Here is a 20,954-nt window from a genome sequence, read left to right as displayed (position 1 = left end):
ATAGCACCCAATAGCACCCATAGCACCCTATAGCACTCATTCCCATCCCATAGCATCCATTACTCCCCATAGCATCCGATATCACCCATAGCACTCTCTAGCACCCAATAGCACCCTATAGCACCCACTAGCACCCATAGCGGCACCCCTGGCACCCATAGGTGAACTCTCTGGACGACAACGGGGTGCTGGTGGGGAACTGGACGGGGCGCTACGAGCAGGGCACCAACCCGCACTCATTAGCATCCTATAGCATCCATTACTACCCATAGCACTCTATAGCACCCATAGCATCCTATAGCACCCCATAGCACCCTATAGCACCCAATAGCACCCATAGCACCCATTCCCACCCCATAGCACCCTATAGCACCCATAGCACCCTATAGCACTCATTCCCATCCTATAGCATCCATTACTCCCCATAGCACTCTATAGCACCCATAGCACCCTATATCACCCTATAGCACCCAATAGCACCCATAGCACCCTATAGCACCCAATAGCACCCATAGCACCCATTCCCACCCCATAGCACCCAATAGCACCCATAGCACCCTATAGCCCTCATTCCCACCCCATAGCATCCATTACTCCCCATAGCATCCGATATCACCCATAGCACTCTCTAGCACCCAATAGCACCCTATAGCACCCAATAGCACCCATAGCGGCACCCCTGGCACCCATAGGTGAACTCTCTGGACGACAACGGGGTGCTGGTGGGGAACTGGACGGGGCGCTACGAGCAGGGCACCAACCCGCACTCATTAGCATCCTATAGCATCCATTACTACCCATAGCACTCTATAGCACCCATAGCACCCTATATCACCCTATAGCACCCAATAGCACCCATAGCACCCTATAGCACCCAATAGCACCCATAGCACCCTATAGCACCCAATAGCACCCATAGCACCCATTCCCACCCCATAGCACCCTATAGCACCCCTAGCATTCTGTAGCACTCATTAGCATCCTATAGCATCCATTACTACCCATAGCACTCTATAGCACCCATAGCATCCTATAGCACCCTATAGCACCCTATAGCACCCATAGCACCCTATAGCACCCAATAGCACCCATAGCACCCATTCCCACCCCATAGCACCCTATAGCACCCCTAGCATTCTGTAGCACTCATTAGCATCCTATAGCATCCATTACTACCCATAGCACTCTATAGCACCCATAGCATCCTATAGCACCCTATAGCACCCTATAGCACCCATAGCACCCTATAGCACCCAATAGCACCCATAGCACCCATTCCCACCCCATAGCACCCTATAGCACCCCTAGCACCCTATAGCACTCATTCCCATCCCATAGCATCCATTACTCCCCATAGCATCTGATATCACCCATAGCACTCTCTAGCACCCAATAGCACCCTATAGCACCCACTAGCACCCATAGCGGCACCCCTGGCACCCATAGGTGAACTCTCTGGACGACAACGGGGTGCTGGTGGGGAACTGGACGGGGCGCTACGAGCAGGGCACCAACCCGCACTCATTAGCATCCTATAGCATCCATTACTACCCATAGCACTCTATAGCACCCATAGCACCCTATAGCACCCATAGCACCCTATAGCACCCAATAGCACCCAAAGCACCCATTCCCACCCCATAGCACCCTATAGCACCCCTAGCACCCTATAGCCCTCATTCCCATCCCATAGCATCCATTACTCCCCATAGCATCCGATATCAGCCATAGCACTCTCTAGCACCCATAGCACCCTATAGCACCCAATAGCACCCATAGCACCCATTCCCACCCAATAGCACCCATAGCACCCTATAGCCCTCATTCCCATCCCATAGCATCCATTACTCCCCATAGCATCCGATATCAGCCATAGCACTCTCTAGCACCCAATAGCACCCAATAGCACCCAATAGCACCCATAGCGGCACCCCTGGCACCCATAGGTGAACTCTCTGGACGACAACGGGGTGCTGGTGGGGAACTGGACGGGGCGCTACGAGCAGGGCACCAACCCGCACTCATTAGCATCCTATAGCATCCATTACTCCCCATAGCACTCTATAGCACCCATAGCATCCTATAGCACCCCATAGCACCCTATAGCACCCAATAGCACCCATAGCACCCATTCCCACCCCATAGCACCCAATAGCACCCATAGCACCCTATAGCCGTCATTCCCATCCCATAGCATCCATTACTCCCCATAGCATCCGATATCAGCCATAGCACTCTATAGCACCCAATAGCACCCTATAGCACCCAATAGCACCCATAGCACCCATTCCCACCCCATAGCACCCAATAGCACCCATAGCACCCTATAGCCCTCATTCCCATCCCATAGCATCCATTACTCCCCATAGCATCCGATATCACCCATAGCACTCTCTAGCAGCCAATAGCACCCTATAGCACCCACTAGCACCCATAGCGGCACCCCTGGCACCCATAGGTGAACTCTCTGGACGACAACGGGGTGCTGGTGGGGAACTGGACGGGGCGCTACGAGCAGGGCACCAACCCGCACTCATTAGCATCCTATAGCATCCATTACTACCCATAGCACTCTATAGCACCCATAGCACCCTATAGCACCCAATAGCACCCAATAGCACCCATAGCACCCATTCCCACCCCATAGCACCCAATAGCACCCATAGCACCCTATAGCACTCATTCCCATCCCATAGCATCCATTACTCCCCATAGCATCCGATATCACCCATAGCACTCTCTAGCAGCCAATAGCACCCTATAGCACCCATAGCACCCTATAGCACCCAATAGCACCCATAGCACCCATTCCCACCCCATAGCACCCTATAGCACCCCTAGCACCCTATAGCCCTCATTCCCATCCCATAGCATCCATTACTCCCCATAGCATCCGATATCACCCATAGCACTCTCTAGCACCCAATAGCACCCTATAGCACCCACTAGCACCCATAGCGGCACCCCTGGCACCCATAGGTGAACTCTCTGGACGACAACGGGGTGCTGGTGGGGAACTGGACGGGGCGCTACGAGCAGGGCACCAACCCGCACTCATTAGCATCCTATAGCATCCATTACTACCCATAGCACTCTATAGCACCCCTAGCACCCTATAGCACCCCTAGCACCCTATAGCATCCAATAGCACCCATAGCACCCATTCCCACCCCATAGCACCCAATAGCACCCCTAGCACCCTATAGCACTCATTCCCATCCCATAGCATCCATTACTCCCCATAGCATCCGATATCACCCATAGCACTCTGTAGCACCCCATAGCACCCTATAGCACCCATAGCACCCAATAGCACCCATAGCACCCATAGCACCCATTCCCACCCCATAGCACCCAATAGCACCCATAGCACCCTATAGCACTCATTCCCATCCCATAGCATCCATTACTCCCCATAGCATCCGATATCACCCATAGCACTCTATAGCACCCATAGCACCCTATAGCACCCTATAGCACCCAATAGCACCCATAGCACCCATTCCCACCCCATAGCACCCAATAGCACCCCTAGCACCCTATAGCCCTCATTCCCATCCCATAGCATCCATTACTCCCCATAGCATCCGATATCACCCATAGCACTCTCTAGCACCCAATAGCACCCTATAGCACCCACTAGCACCCATAGCGGCACCCCTGGCACCCATAGGTGAACTCTCTGGACGACAACGGGGTGCTGGTGGGGAACTGGACGGGGCGCTACGAGCAGGGCACCAACCCGCACTCATTAGCATCCTATAGCATCCATTACTACCCATAGCACTCTATAGCACCCATAGCACCCTATAGCACCCAATAGCACCCAATAGCACCCATAGCACCCATTCCCACCCCATAGCACCCAATAGCACCCATAGCACCCTATAGCACTCATTCCCATCCCATAGCATCCATTACTCCCCATAGCATCCGATATCACCCATAGCACTCTCTAGCAGCCAATAGCACCCTATAGCACCCATAGCACCCTATAGCACCCAATAGCACCCATAGCACCCATTCCCACCCCATAGCACCCTATAGCACCCCTAGCACCCTATAGCCCTCATTCCCATCCCATAGCATCCATTACTCCCCATAGCATCCGATATCACCCATAGCACTCTCTAGCACCCAATAGCACCCTATAGCACCCACTAGCACCCATAGCGGCACCCCTGGCACCCATAGGTGAACTCTCTGGACGACAACGGGGTGCTGGTGGGGAACTGGACGGGGCGCTACGAGCAGGGCACCAACCCGTCGGCATGGGCGGGCTCGGTGCAGATCCTACGGGGTTTCCTCAGCACCGGGGCGCCCGTGCGCTACGGGCAGTGCTGGGTGTTCGCGGGGGTCGTCACCACTGGTATGTACTGGTTTGTACTGGTTTATACTGGTTTATACTGGGTTATACTGGTTTATACTGGTTTATACTGGGTTATACTGGGTTATACTGGTTTATACTGGTTTGGACTGGGTTATACTGGGTTATACTGGTTTATACTGGTTTGTACTGGTTTATACTGGTTTATACTGGTTTGGACTGGTTTGGACTGGTTTATACTGGTTTATACTGGTTTATACTGGGATGGGTTGGTTTGGGTTGGTTTGGGTTGGTTTGGGTTGGTTTTGGGACTGGTTTGGGTTGGTTTCGGGACTGGTTTATACTGGTTTATACTGGTTTATACTGGTTTATACTGGTTTGAACTGGTTTATACTGGTTTATACTGGTTTATACTGGTTTATACTGGGATGGACTGGTTTGGGTTGGTTTGGGTTGGTTTGGGTTGGTTTGGACTGGTTTGGACTGGAATGGACTGGGATGGACTGGGATGGACTGGTTTGGACTGGTTTGGACTGGTTTGGACTGGTTTGGGTTGGTTTCGGGACTGGGATGGACTGGTTTATACTGGTTTATACTGGTTTATACTGGTTTGGACTGGTTTGGACTGGTTTGGACTGGTTTGAGTTGGTTTGGGTTGGTTTGGGTTGGTTTGGGTTGGTTTTGGGACTGGGATGGACTGGTTTATACTGGTTTATACTGGTTTATACTGGTTTATACTGGTTTATACTGGTTTATACTGGTTTGGGTTGGTTTGGGTTGGTTTGGGTTGGTTTGGGTTGGTTTGGGTTGGTTTGGGTTGGTTTCGGGACTGGTTTGGGTTGGTTTCGGGACTGGTTTATACTGGTTTATACTGGGATGGACTGGTTTGGTTTGGTTTGGACTGGTTTATACTGGTTTGGGTTGGTTTGGACTGGTTTGGGTTGGTTTGGGTTGGTTTGGGTTGGTTTCGGGACTGGTTTGGGTTGGTTTCGGGACTGGGATGGACTGGTTTATACTGGTTTATACTGGTTTGGACTGGTTTATACTGGTTTATACTGGTTTATACTGGTTTATACTGGGTTATACTGGTCTATGGGCGTGTATTGGCCTATATTGGGTTGGAACGGGTTATACGGGGTTGCGATGCGTTACAATGGGGTTTAATGGGTTTTAATGGGTTATACTGGTTTATAATGGGTTATACTGGGTTATACTGGTTTATACTGGTTTATACTGGTTTATACTGGGTTATACTGGTTTATACTGGGTTATACTGGTTTATACTGGTTTATACTGGTCTATTGGGCTATATTGGGTTGGAATTGGGTTGCGATGCGTTACAATGGGGTTTAATGGGTTTTAATGGGTTATACTGGTTTATAATGGGTTATACTGGGTTATACTGGTTTATACTGGTTTATACTGGTTTATACTGGTTTATACTGGTTTATACTGGTCCCGGCAGTGCTGCGGTGCCTGGGGCTGCCCACGCGGACGGTGACCAACTACAACTCGGCGCACGACACCGACGTCTCCCTCACCACCGACATCTACCTGGACGAGAGCATGAAGCCCATGGAGCGCCTCAACACCGACTCCGTTTGGTACTGGTTTATACTGGTTTATACTGGTTTATACTGGTTTATACTGGTTTATACTGGTTTGGGGGTTTGGGGGGGTTTTGGGGTGTTTTTGGGGGGATTTATGGGGTTTATGGGGGTTAGGAAGGCCATGGAGTGAATGAGAAGTGATTTGGGGTGGTACTGGGTTATACTGGGTTATACTGGTTTATACTGGTTTATACTGGTTTATACTGGTTTGGGGGTTTGGGGTGTTTTTGGGGGGATTTATGGGGTTTATGGGGGTTAGGAAGGCAATGGAGTGAATGAGAAGTGATTTGGGTTGGTACTGGGTTATACTGGGTTATACTGGTTTATACTGGTTTATACTGGTTTGGGGGTTTTTTTGGGTGTTTTGGGGGGATTTATGGGGTTTATGGGGGTTAGGAAGGCCATGGAGTGAATGAGAAGTGATTTGGGGTGGTACTGGGTTATACTGGTTTATACTGGTTTATACTGGTTTATACTGGTTTGGGGGTTTGGGGTGTTTTTAGGGGGATTTATGGGGTTTATGGGGGTCAGGAAGGCCATGGAGTGAATGAGAAGTGATTTGGGGTGGTACTGGGTTATACTGGTTTATACTGGTTTATACTGGTTTATACTGGTTTGGGGTTTTTTGGGTGTTTTTGGGGGGATTTATGGGGTTTATGGGGGTCAGGAAGGCCATGGAGTGAATGAGAAGTGATTTGGGGTGGTACTGGGTTATACTGGTTTATACTGGTTTATACTGGTTTATACTGGTTTATACTGGTTTAGGGTTTTTTGGGTGTTTTGGGGTGTTTTTGGGGGGATTTAGGGGGTTTATGGGGGTCAGGAAGGCCCTGGAGTGAATGAGAAGTGATTTGGGGTGGTACTGGTTTATACTGGTTTATACTGGTTTATACTGGTTTGGGGTTTTGGGGTGGTTTAGAGTGGTTTAGAGTGCTTTAGCGTGGTTTACGCTGATCATACTGGTCCGTACCGGTTGCTACTGGTCCATACTGGTCCATACTGGTTTATACTGGTCCATACTGGTCCATACTGGTCCATACTGGTTTATACTGGTCCATACTGGTCCTGCAGGAACTTCCACGTGTGGAACGACTGCTGGATGAAGAGGCCCGACCTCCCCGCAGGCCACGATGGGTGGCAAGTGGTGGATGCCACCCCCCAGGAGACCAGCAGTGGTATATACTGGTTTATACTGGTCCATACTGGTTTATACTGGTTTATACTGGTTATAATGGGTTATAGGGGGGTATAATGGGGTTTAATGGGGTATAATGGGGTATAATGGGAGTATAATGGGGTTTAATGGGTTATACTGGTCCATACTGGTTTATACTGGTCCATACTGGTTTATACTGGTTATACTGGTTATAATGGGTTATAGGGGGGTATAATGGGGTTTAATGGGGTATAATGGGAGTATAATGGGGTTTAATGGGTTATACTGGTCCATACTGGTCCATACTGGTTTATTCTGGTTAGAATGGGTTCTAGTGGGGTATATTGGGTTCTACCGGTCCATACTGGTTTATACTGGTCCATACTGGTTTATACTGGTCTATATCTATACTGGTCCCTACTGGTTTATTCTGGTTAGAATGGGTTCTATAGGGGTATATTGGGTTCTACGGGTCCATACTGGTTTATACTGGTCCATACTGGTTTATACTGGTCTATATCTATACTGGTCCCTACTGGTTTATTCTGGTTAGAATGGGTTCTATAGGGGTATATTGGGTTCTACTGGTCCATACTGGTCTATACTGGTCCATACTGGTTTATACTGGTCCATACTGGTCTATACTGGTCCATACTGGTTTATACTGGTCCATACTGGTTTGTACTGGTCTATATCTATACTGGTCCCTACTGGTTTATTCTGGTTAGAATGGGTTCCATTGGGGTATATTGGGTTCTACGGGTCCATACTGGTCTATACTGGTCCATACTGGTCCATACTGGTCCATACTGGTTTATACTGGTCTATACCTATACTGGTCCCTACTGGTTTATTCTGGTTAGAATGGGTTCTATAGGGGTATATTGGGTTCTACTGGTCCATACTGGTTTATACTGGTCCATACTGGTCCATACTGGTCCATACTGGTTTATACTGGTCTATACCTATACTGGTCCCTACTGGTTTATTCTGGTTAGAATGGGTTCTATAGGGGTATATTGGGTTCTACTGGTCCATACTGGTCCATACTGGTCCATACTGGTTTATACTGGTCTATACCTATACTGGTCCCTACTGGTTTATTCTGGTTAGAATGGGTTCTATAGGGGTATATTGGGTTCTACTGGTCCATACTGGTCTATACTGGTCCATACTGGTCCATACTGGTCCATACTGGTTTATACTGGTTTATACCTATACTGGTCCCTACTGGTTTATTCTGGTTAGAATGGGTTCTATAGGGGTATATTGGGTTCTACTGGTCCATACTGGTCTATACTGGTCCATACTGGTCCATACTGGTCCATACTGGTTTATACTGGTCTATACCTATACTGGTCCCTACTGGTTTATTCTGGTTAGAATGGGTTCTATAGGGGTATATTGGGTTCTACTGGTCCATACTGGTCCATACTGGTTTATACTGGTCCATACTGGTTTATACTGGTCCATACTGGTTTATACTGGTTTATACTGGTCCATACTGGTTTATACTGGTTTATACTGGTTTATACTGGTCCATACTGGTTTATACTGGTCCATACTGGTTTATACTGGTCCATACTGGTTTATACTGGTGCCTTTAGGGCTGTTCTGCTGCGGGCCCTGCTCCGTGGAGGCGGTGAAGAATGGGGAGGTCTTCCTCAAGTACGACACCCCCTTCGTGTTCGCTGAGGTATGGCTAATTTATGCTAATGAGGGGGTTATTAATGCTAATGAGGGGGGTATTAATGCTAATGAGGGGGGAATTCATGCTAATGAGGGGGTATGATGGTTATAAAGGGGTTATAAAGGGGTTACAATGGGGTTATAAGGGGTTATAAAGGGGTTATTAATTGATGCTAATGAGGGGTAATTAATGCTAATGAAGGGTGATTGAGGCTAATGGGGGTAATTAATGCTAATGAGGGGTAATTAATGCTAATGAGGGGCTATAATGGTTATAATGGGTTAAAATAGGGTTATAATGGGTTATTAATTGACGCTAATGCGGAATAATCAGTGCTAATGAGGGGTAACTGATGCTAATGAGGGGGGAACTAGCGCTAATTAATGCTAATGAGGGGTAATCAGTGCTAATGAGGGGGAATTAATGCCAATGATGGTTATAATGGGTTATTAATTGATGCTAATGAGGAGGTAATTAGCGCTACTTTATGCTAATGAGGAGGTAATTAATGCTAATGAGGGGGAATTAATGCTAATGAGGGGGTATGATGGTTATAAATGGGTTATAATAGGCTTGTAATGGGTTATTAATTGATGCTAATGAGGAATAATCAGTGCTAATGAGAGTTAACTGATGCGAATGAGGTAGTAATTAGCGCTAATTAATGCTAATGAGGGTAATCAGTGCTAATGAGGGGGAATTAATGCTATTGAGGGGTATAATGGTTATAAATGGGTTATTAATTGATGCTAATGAGGAGGTAATTAGCGCTACTTTATGCTAATGAGGTAATGCTAATGAGGGGAATTAATGCTAATGAGGGGTATGATGGTTATAATGGGTTATTAATTGATGCTAATGAGGAATAGTCAGTGCTAATGAGGGGTAACTGATGCTAATGAGGGGGGAACTAGTGGTGATTAATGCAAATGAAGGGTAATCAATGCTAATGAGGGGGAATTAATGCTAATGAGGGAGTATAATAGTTCTAATGGGTTATAAAGGGGTTATAATGGGTTATTAATGCTAATGAGGGTAATTAATACTAATGACGGGGAATTAATGTTAGAGGGGGATCCTATTAACGCTCATTTATTAGCGCCAATTGTCCATAATTAACGGTAATTAACACCAATTAACGCTATTTGGGATAATTAGCGCCCAATTAATTAAGTCATCGGATGTCATTAACCCTCATTAATTAGAGCTTAATTATGCTAATGGGCGATAATTAAGTCTAAATAGCACCCTGTTAATTAGGTCAAAAGATTTACTAGCAGCTAATTAACGCCAATTAACGCTAATTATCGCTAACAACCCTACGTTAATAGCAACAACGTCTATGGGGACCCTATTAACTTCCATTTCTTAGCCGCTAATGACCCATAATTAACGCTAATGAGAACCAATTAAGGATAATTAGCGCTAATTAAGTCTAAATAGCGCCCATTAATAAGGTCAAAAGGTTTGCTATCATTAACTAACAGCCAATTAACGCTAATTAACGCTAATTAACGCCAACTAACCTATGATAAGGTCTATGGGGACCGCAGTAACGCTCATTCCTTAGCGCTAATTACCCATCGTTAACGAAAACGAGAGCTAATTAACGCTAATTAGCCATAATTGGTGCTAATTAGCGCACACTTAATTAGGCGAGAGCTAATTAACGCTAATTAAGGCTATTGACCGCTCATTAACACCAATTATCTCTATCGACCCTTGGTTGATAGCAGCAAGGTCTACGGGGACCATGGTAACGCTCATTCCTTAGCGTGAATTACCCATCGTTAATGCTAATGAGAGCTAATTAACGCTAATTAGCGCTAATTAGCTCCCACTTAATTTGGTGCGAGCTAATTAACGCTAATTAAGGCTACTGACCCCTCATTAACACTAATTATGTCTATCGACCCTAGGTTGATAGCAACAAGGTCTACGGGGACCCTGTTAACGCTCATTCCTTCGCGCAAATTACCCATCGTTAATGCTAATGAGATCCAATTAACGCTAATTAATGCTAATTAGCGCTAATTAGGGCCCACTTAATTAGGTGAACAGCGACAAGGTGTACTGGCAGCGCCAGCCCAACGGCACCTTCACCGTGGTGCACGTGGAGGAAGGCGCCATCGGGCGCCGCATCAGCACCGTGGGGCCGGGCTCGGGGGCGCGCCTCGACATCACCCACCTCTACAAGCACCCCGAGGGTAGCCAATGGGGAGAGGGGGAGAGGGGGCGGCGGCCAATGGGGAGACGGGGGAGAGGGGAGGGGGGGCGGCGGCCAATGGGGTTGGCTCAAACGGCGTGCGTTGACGCCCATTGGCTCCCGTTGACCCCCATTGACCCACATTGACCCCCATTGACTTCCATTGACCCCAATGACTCCCATTGACCCACATTGACTCTTGTTGACCCCCATTGAGACCCACTGACTGCTATTGACCCCGTTGACTCCCATTGACCCCCATTGACTGCCTTTGGCCCCTGTTGACCCCCATTGACACCCTTGGCTCCCCATAGGATCCCATGACCCCCATTGAATCCCGTTGACCCCCATTGGCTCCCATTGATCCCCATAGCCGGTATTGACCCCAATGACTCCAATTGCCCCCCATTGATACCGATGATTCCCATTGACCCCCATTGACTCCCATTGACCCCTTTACTCCCACTGCCTCCCATTGACCCCCATTGACTCCCATTGACCCCCATTGACTCCCATTGACCCCCAATGACTCCCATTGACCCCAATGACCCCCATTGACTCCCATTGACCCCAATGAATCTCATTGTCCCCAATGACTCCCATTGCCCCCTGACATCCATTGACCGCAATGACTCCCATTGACTCCCACTGACCCCATTGATCCCATTGACCCCTATTGACTCCCATTGACTCCCATTGACCCCCAATGACTCCCATTGACCCCAATGACCCCCATTGACCACAATGACTCCCATTGCCCCATTGACTCCCATTGACCCTCGACATCCATTGATCCCAATGACTCCCATTGACCCCAATAACCCCATTGACTCCCATTGACCCCAATGACTCCCATTGACCCCAATAACCCCATTGACTTCCATTGACCCCAATGACTCCCATTCCCCCCCACTGCCCCCCATCGACCCCCTTTCCCCCCCAGGCTCAGCCGAGGAACGCCGCGCCGTCTCCACCGCCACCGCGCACGGCTCCCGGCCCCACCGCGCCGGCCCCGATGGGGCTGGCAGTGGGGCCGGCAGCGGGGGGGAGGTGTCGCTGTGGGTCACGGCCGAGGAGGCGGTGGCCGGGGCCACGCTGGAGCTGCGGGCGCGGGCCCGCAACGAGGGGGCGGAGCCTCGGACCCTACGGCTCCGCCTGGCGCTCGCCGGCGTCACCTACACCGGCGTGACCGCGGCCGCCTTCCGGAACGAGCAGCACCAGCGCGTCATCCCGCCCCAGCAGGGTAAGGGGGGGGCAATGGGGGGTGATGGAGTCAAGGGGAGTCAATGGGGGGCAATGGGGGTCAATGGGGGTCAATGGGGGCAATGGGGGGGTGATGGGAGTCAATGGGGCTCAATGGGAGTCAATGGGAGTCAATGGGAGGCAATGGGGGTAATGGGAGTCAATGGGGGTCAGTGGGGGGTAATGGGAGTCAATGGGGGTCAATGGGAGTCAATGGGGTCAATGGGAGTCAATGGGAGTCAATGGGGGCAATGGGAGTCAATGGGAGTCAGTGGGAGCCAATGGGGGCAATGGGAGTCAATGGGAGTCAGTGGGAGCCAATGGGGGCAATGGGAGGCAATAGAAGTCAATGGGATCAATGGGAGTCAATGGGAGGCAATGGGATCAATAGGGGTCAATGGGAGTCAATGGGGGTCAATGGGAGTCAATGGTTTTCAATGGGTGTCAGTGGGGCTCAATGGAAGTCAATGGGAGTGAATGGTTTTCAAAGGGGCTCAATGGGGCTCAATGGGTGTCAATGGGGCTCAGTGGTTTTCAATGGGTGTCAATGGGATCAATGGGTGTCAATGGGTGTCAAGGGGGCTCAATGGGTGTCAATGGGGCTCAATGGGTCTCAATGGGTCTCAATGGAAGTCAATGGGTGTCAATGGGGATCAATGGGTGTCAATGGGGCTCAATGGAAGTCAATGGGAGTCAATGGTTTTCAATGGGGCTCAATGGGGTTCAATGGGTGTCAATGGGGCTCAGTGGGTGTCAATGGGAGTCAGTGGGATCAATGGGGTCAATAGGTGTCAATGGGGCTCAATGGAAGTCAATGGGAGTCAATGGTTTTCAATGGGTGTCAATGGGGCTCAATGGGGGTCAATGGGTTTCAATGGGTGTCAATGGGAGTCAATGGGGGTCAATGGGGCTCAATGGCTGTCTGTGGGGCTCAATGGAATTCAATGGGTGTCAACGGGGCTCAATGGGAGTCAATGGGTGTCAATGGGGCTCAATGGGTGTCAATGGGGCTCAATGGGTGTCAATGGAAGTCAATGGGTGTCAATGGGTGTCAATGGGAGTCAATGGTTTTCAATGGGTGTCAATGGGTTTCAATGGGTGTCAATGGGGCTCAATGGGTTTCAGTGGGGCTCAATGGGTATCAATGGGCTCAATGGGGCTCAATGGGAGTCAATGGAAGTCAATGGGTGTCAATGGGGCTCAATGGGTGTCAATGGATGTCAATGGGTGTCAATGGGTTTCAATGGGTGTCAATGGGTGTCAGTGGGGCTCAATGGAAGTCAATGGGGATCAATGGGTGTCAATGGGTGTCAATGGGGCTCAATGGGTGTCAATGGGTGTCAATGGGGCTCAATGGGGGTCAATGGGTTTCAATGGGTGTCAATGGGAGTCAATGGGGGTCAATGGGGATCAATGGGTGTCAATGGGGCTCAATGGAATTCAATGGGTGTCAACGGGGCTCAATGGGAGTCAATGGGTGTCAATGGGGCTCAATGGGGCTCAATGGGTGTCAATGGGGCTCAATGGGTGTCAATGGAAGTCAATGGGTGTCAATGGGTGTCAATGGGAGTCAATGGGTTTCAATGGGTGTCAATGGGGCTCAATGGGTTTCAATGGGGCTCAGTGGGTATCAATGGGGTCAATGGGGCTCAATGGGAGTCAATGGAAGTCAATGGGTGTCAATGGGGCTCAATGGGTGTCAATGGAAGTCAATGGATGTCAATGGGTGTCAATGGGTTTCAATGGGTGTCAATGGGTGTCAGTGGGGCTCAATGGAAGTCAATGGGGATCAATGGGTGTCAATGGGTGTCAATGGGGCTCAATGGGTGTCAATGGGTGTCAATGGGGCTCAATGGGGGTCAATGGGTTTCAATGGGTGTCAATGGGAGTCAATGGGGGTCAATGGGGATCAATGGGTGTCAATGGGGCTCAATGGAATTCAATGGGTGTCAACGGGGCTCAATGGGAGTCAATGGGTGTCAATGGGGCTCAATGGGTGTCAATGGGGCTCAATGGGTGTCAATGGAAGTCAATGGGGCTCAATGGGTGTCAATGGAAGTCAATGGGTGTCAATGGGAGTCAATGGTTTTCAATGGGTGTCAATGGGTTTCGATGGGTGTCAATGGGGCTCAATGGGTTTCAATGGGGCTCAATGGGGCTCAATGGGAGTCAATGGAAGTCAATGGGTGTCAATGGGGCTCAATGGGTGTCAATGGGAGTCAATGGGTGTCAATGGGGCTCAATGGGTTTCAATGGGTGTCAATGGGAGTCAATGGGGGTCAATGGGGATCAATGGGTGTCAATGGGGCTCAATGGAATTCAATGGGTGTCAACGGGGCTCAATGGGAGTCAATGGGTGTCAATGGGGCTCAATGGGTGTCAATGGGGCTCAATGGGTGTCAATGGAAGTCAATGGGTGTCAATGGGTGTCAATGGGAGTCAATGGTTTTCAATGGGTGTCAATGGAAGTCAATGGGTGTCAATGGGGCTCAATGGGTTTCAATGGGTGTCAATGGGGATCAATGGAAGTCAATGGGTGTCAATGGGGCTCAATGGGTGTCAATGGGGCTCAATGGGTGTCAATGGAAGTCAATGGGTGTCAATGGGGTTCAATGGGTGTCAATGGGTGTCAATGGGGCTCAATGGGTGTCAATGGGTGTCAGTGGGGCTCAATGGAAGTCAATGGGGCTCAATGGTTTTCAATGGGGCTCAATGGAAATCAATGGATGCCAATGGGGCTGCCCCACTGCCGCCCCCCAGAGGAGCTGATCTCCATGGCCGTGCCCTATGGGGAGTACTCGGGGCACGTGGGGGCGGGGCAGGGGCTGCACCTCACGGCCGCCGGCGCCGTGGACGAGACCGGGCAGGTCCTGGCCAAGGAGCTGAGGGTGCGGCTGCACGTCCCGGAGCTGGGCCTCACGGTACTGACCCATAGAGACCCATAGAGACCCATAGGGACACATAGGGACACATAGAGACCCATAGAGACCCATAGAGACACATAGGGACACATAGGGACCCATAGAGACCCATAGAGACCCATAGAGACACATAGGGACACATAGGGACCCATAGAGACCCATAGAGACCCATAGAGACCCATAGGGACCCATAGGGACCCATAGGGACACATAGAGACACATAGAGACACATAGGGACACATAGAGACCCATAGAGACACATAGGGACCCATAGGGACACATAGAGACCCATAGGGACACATAGAGACACATAGAGACCCATAGGGACACATAGAGACCCATAGAGACACATAGGGACCCATAGGGACACATAGAGACCCATAGGGACCCATAGGGACACATAGAGACCCATAGGGACACATAGGGACACATAGGGACACATAGAGACCCATAGGGACACATAGGGACACATAGGGACACATAGGGACACATAGAGACCCATAGAGACCCATAGGGACACATAGGGACCATAGAGACCCATAGAGATCCATAGAGACACATAGGGACCCATAGGGACACATAGAGACACATAGAGACCCATAGAGACACATAGAGACCCATAGGGACCCATAGAGACACATAGAGACCCATAGGGACACATAGAGACACATAGAGACCCATAGGGACACATAGGGACACATAGGGACACATAGGGACACATAGAGACCCATAGAGACCCATAGGGACACATAGGGACCCATAGAGACCCATAGAGATCCATAGAGACACATAGGGACCCATAGGGACACATAGAGACACATAGAGACCCATAGAGACACATAAAGACCCATAGGGACACATAGAGACACATAGAGACACATAGGGACACATAGGGACACATAGGGACCCCATAGGGACCCCATAGGGACACATAGAGACCCATAGAGACACATAGAGACACATAGAGACACATAGGGACCCCATAGGGACCCATAGGGACACATAGGGACCCATAGGGACACATAGAGACCCCCATAGAGACCCATAGGGACCCCCATAGAGACACATAGAGACCCATAGGACCCATAGAGACACATAGGGACCCATAGGGACACATAGAGACACATAGAGACCCATAGGGTCACATAGGGACCCATAGAGACCCATAGGGACCCATAGTGACCCATAGAGACACATAGGGACCCATAGAGCCTGACCCACAGCGACCCATAGTGACCCACAGAGACCCACAGCGACCCATAGGGACACATAGAGAGACCCACAGTGACCCACAGCAACCATAGAGAGACCCATAGGGACCCACAGGGACCCATAGGGACACACAGAGACCCACAGAGAACCACAGAGAGACCATAGGGACCCATAGAGACCATAGAACCTGACCCATAGAGAGTGGACCCGTTGAGCCTGCCCCATAGAGCCCGGGCCATAGTTCTGCCCCATAGCACCCGGACCCATAGAGACCACACCCATACAGCCTGCCCCATAGAGCACTGCCCCATAGATTCTGCCCCATAGCACCTGGACCCATAGAGCCTGCCCCATAGGGACCTGCCCCATAGCACCTGGACCCACAGTGTCTGCCCCATAGAGCCCAGACCCATAGAGCCAGCCCCATAGTGCCGGACCCTAGAGCACTGACCCATAGAGCCCCATAGTGCCTGCCCCATAGCGCCAGGCCCATAGAGCCTGCCCCATAGAGCCCGGACCCATAGCGCCAGACCCATAGACAGCTGACCCATAGAGGGTGGACCCATAGAGAGCAGACCCATAGTGCCCAGAACCATAAAAACCGGACCCATAGAGCACTGACCCATAGAACCCTGCCCCATAGATTCTGCCCCATAGCACCTGGACCCATAGATCCTGCCCAAAGAGACCTGCCCCCATAGAGCCGGACCCATAGAATCCTGCCTCATAGAGCACTGACCCATAGATTCTGCCCCATAGCACCCAGACCCATAGAGCCTGCCCCATAGAGCCCGGACCCATATAGCCCAGACCCATAGAGCCCCAGACCCATAGAGCCTGGAACCATAGAGCCCGGACCCATAGAGCCCAGCCCCATAGAGACTGGACCCATAGATACCTGCCCCATAGCACCAGACCCATAGAGCCAGACCCATAGAGCCAGACCCATAGAGGCCGGACCCATAGAGCCCTGCCCCATAGAGCCTGCCCCAGTGACCTGCCCCATAGAGACTGGACCCATACAGTCCCAACCCATAGAGCCCTGCCCCATAGATAGAGCCTGCCCCATAGCGCCCTGCCCCATACAGCCGAGCCCCATCCACCCCATCCCCACAGATCCCATTCCCTATGGGTCCCATTCCCCATCCATCCCCATTCCCTATGGGTCCTAACCCCATGGATCCCAGCCCCACAGCTCCCATTCCCCATCCATCCCCATTCTCTGTGGGTCCCAGCCCCATGGATCCCATCCCCTATGGCTCCCACCCGCTGTGGGTCCCTGCCCCACAGCTCCCCCCCCATTCCCTATGGGTCCCTATTCCCCATCCAGCCCCATTCCCTATGGGTCCCACCCCACTCCTATGGGTCCCAGCCCCACAGCTTCCACCCCCACAGCTCCCACCCCATTCTCTGTGGATCCCAGCCCCATGCCTCCCACCCCCTATGGGTCCCTGCCCCACTGATCCCATTCCCTATGGGTCCCATTCCCCATCCATCCCCATTCCCTATGGGTCCCAGCCCCACAACTCCCACCCCACTCCCTATAGCTTCCACCCCATTTCCTATGGGTCCCATTCCCTATCCATCCCCATCCCCCACAGCTCCCATTCCCTATGGCTCCCCCCCCACTCCCTATGGGTCTCATTCCGCATCCCCCCCCACTCCCTATGGGTCCCATTCCCCATCCCCCCCACACCCTATGGGTCCCATTCCCCATCCCCCCCCACTCCCTATGGGTCCCATTCCCCATCCCCCCCACTCCCTATGGGTCCCATTCCCCATCCCCCCCCACTCCCTATGGGTCCCATTTCCCATCCCCCCCCACTCCCTATGGGTCCCATTTCCCATCCCCCCCCATTCCCTATGGGTCCCATTTCCCATCCCCCCCCACTCCCTATGGGTCCCATTCCCCATCCCCCCCCATTCCCTATGGGTCCCATTCCCATCCCCCCCCACTCCCTATGGGTCCCATTCCCCATCCCCCCCCACTCCCTATGGGTCCCATTCCCCATCCCCCCCCATTTCCTATGGGTCCCATTTCCCATCCCCCCCCATTTCCTAGGGTCCCACCCCCCCACAGTCCACCCCCCCTGCTGTGGGCTCCCCTCTTCCCTGATCCCCTCCCCCCCCTCCCCCCCAGCCCTCCCCCTCCCCCCCGATCCCCTCCCCACTCCCCCTCCCCCCTCCCCGCTGACCCCTCTGCCCCCTCTCCCCTCCCCCCCTTCCCTCTTTCCCCTCCCCCCTGACCCCTCCCCTCCCCCCATCCCCTTGACCCCTCCCCCCTCCCCTCCCCCCCTTGACCCCTCTCCCCTCCCCCCTCCACCCCCGATTCCCTCCCCCCCTGACCTCTCTCCCCCCCTCCCCCCCCTCTGACCCCTCCCCTCTCCCCTCCACCCTTTGACCCCTCCCTCCCCCCTCCCCTTCCCCCTGACCCCTCCCCCTCTGATCCCCTCCCCGCTCCCCCCTCTCCCCCCTCCCCTCCCCCTCCCTCCCCCTCCCCCTCCCCCCTGACCCCTCCCCCTCCCCTGACCCCTCTCCCCCCTCCCCTCCCCCCCCTGACCCCTCTCCACCCTCCCTCCCCCCCTGACCTCTTTCCCCTCCCCCTCCCCCCTCCGACCCCTCCCCTCTCCCCTCCCCCTCTGATCCCCTCCCCCCCTCCACTGACCCCTCCCCCTCCCCCCCCTCCCCTCCCCCCCTGACCCCTCTCCCCCCCTCCCCTCCCCCTCGCTCCCCCTCTGATCCCTTCCCTCCCCCCCCTTGACCCCTCTCCCCCTCCCCTCCCCCCCTTGACCCCTCTCCCCTCCCCCCTGACCTCCTCTCCCCCCCTCCCCCCCTCCCCTCTGACCCCTCCCCTCCCCCCCTTCCCCTGATCCCTTCCCCCCCTCCCCTCTCCCCTCCCCCCCTCCCCCTCTCCCCCCTCCCCTCCCCCTCCCTCCCCCTCTGATCCCCTCCCCCTCTCCCCCCTCCCCTCCCCCCCTTGACCCCTCTCCCCTCCCCCTCCCCCTCCCCTGACCCCTCCCCCCTCCCTCCCCCTCTGACCCCACCTCCCCTCCTGACCCCTGACCCCTGACCCCTGACCCCTGACCCCTGACCCCTGACCCCAGCTCCTGGCCGAGGCCGTTGTGGGTCAGGAGGCTCCGGTCCAGGCCCTTTTCCGGAACCCGCTGCCGCGGGCGCTGACGGGAACCGCGCTGCGCATGGAGGGGGCGGGGCTGGCGTGCCCCAAACCGCTGCAGCTGGGGTGAGGGGGACTATGGGGGGGAGCTATGGGGCGGAGCTATGGGGCGGAGCTATGGGGGGGAGCTATGGGGCGGAGCTATGGGGGGAGCTATGGGGGGGAGCTATGGGGGGGAGCTATGGGGCGGAGCTATGGGGCTGGGGGGGCTATGGGGCGGAGCTATGGGGCTGGGGGGAGCTATGGAGCGGAGCTATGGGGCGGAGCTATGGGGCTGGGGGGAGCTATGGGGCGGAGCTATGGGGCGGAGCTATGGGGCTGGGGGGAGCTATGGGGCGGAGCTATGGGGCTGGGGGGAGCTATGGAGCGGAGCTATGGGGCGGAGCTATGGGGCTGGGGGGGCGCTATGGGGCGGAGCTATGGGGGGGAGCTATGGGGCTGGGGGGGAGCTATGGGGGGATCTATGGGGGGGAGCTATGGGGCTGGGGGGGCGCTATGGGGCGGAGCTATGGGGGGAGCTATGGGGCTGGGGGGGAGCTATGGGGGGATCTATGGGGGGGAGCTATGGGGCGGAGCTATGGGGTGGAGCGCTATGGGGCTGGGGGGGAGCTATGGGGCGGAGCTATGGGGGGGAGCTATGGGCGGAGCTATGGGGCGGAGCTATGGGGGGATCTATGGGGGGGCTATGGGGTGGAGCTATGGGGCGGAGCTATGGGGGGGAGCTATGGGGCGGAGCTATGGGGCGGAGCTATGGGGGGATCTATGGGGGGGGCTATGGGGTGGAGCTATGGGGCGGAGCTATGGGGGGGAGCTATGGGGCGGAGCCATGGGGGGGAGCTATGGGGCGGAGCTATGGGGCGGAGCTATGGGGGGGAGCTATGGGGGGGAGCTATGGGGCGGAGCTATGGGGCGGAGCTATGGGGTGGAGCTATGGGGGGAGCTATGGGGCGGAGCTATGGGGCGGAGCTATGGGGCGGAGCTATGGGGGGGAGCTATGGGGGGGAGCTATGGGGCGGAGCTATGGGGCGGAGCTATGGGGCGGAGCTATGGGGGGAGCTATGGGGGGAGCTATGGGGGGGAGCTATGGGGCGGAGCTATGGGGAGCTATGGGGTGGAGCTATGGGGCGGAGCTAGGGGTGGAGCTATGGGGCGGAGCTATGGGGGGGAGCTATGGGGGGGAGCTATGGGGCGGAGCTATGGGGCGGAGCTATGGGCGGAGCTATGGGGGGGAGCTATGGGGGGGAGCTATGGGGCGGAGCTATGGGGCGGAGCTATGGGCGGAGCTATGGGGGGGAGCTATGGGGCGGAGCTATGGGGCGGAGCTATGGGCGGAGCTATGGGGGGGAGCTATGGGGCGGAGCTATGGGGTGGAGCTATGGGGGCTGGGGGGAGCTATGGGGCGGAGCTATGGGGCG

The 20,954-nt window shown here is 53.4% G+C and overlaps 1 protein-coding gene across 1 annotated transcript in view; it reads left to right on the top strand.

Moving 5' to 3' along the window:
• LOC133264128 (protein-glutamine gamma-glutamyltransferase K-like) overlaps positions 1-19,609 on the top strand; it is a gene marked incomplete at its 5' end in the record, with an annotated part of 55,703 nt that extends 36,094 nt beyond the window's left edge. The window contains 8 exons of the mRNA XM_061444054.1: positions 4,195-4,369; positions 5,793-5,931; positions 7,009-7,112; positions 8,701-8,789; positions 10,837-10,990; positions 11,933-12,232; positions 14,992-15,152; positions 19,469-19,609. Coding sequence (XP_061300038.1) covers positions 4,195-4,369; positions 5,793-5,931; positions 7,009-7,112; positions 8,701-8,789; positions 10,837-10,990; positions 11,933-12,232; positions 14,992-15,152; positions 19,469-19,609 — 1,263 coding nt within the window. The remainder of the gene's footprint in view (positions 1-4,194; positions 4,370-5,792; positions 5,932-7,008; positions 7,113-8,700; positions 8,790-10,836; positions 10,991-11,932; positions 12,233-14,991; positions 15,153-19,468) is intronic.
• Positions 19,610-20,954: the final 1,345 nt, after the last annotated feature.

The sequence above is a fragment of the Pezoporus flaviventris genome, unplaced genomic scaffold, assembly GCF_033815535.1.
Source record: "Pezoporus flaviventris isolate CSIRO_AGI_PZ_B2104156 unplaced genomic scaffold, CSIRO_AGI_Pfla_v1 ptg000637l, whole genome shotgun sequence".
Taxonomy (NCBI): domain Eukaryota; kingdom Metazoa; phylum Chordata; class Aves; order Psittaciformes; family Psittacidae; genus Pezoporus; species Pezoporus flaviventris.
This window is presented reverse-complemented; position numbering and strand designations above follow the sequence as displayed.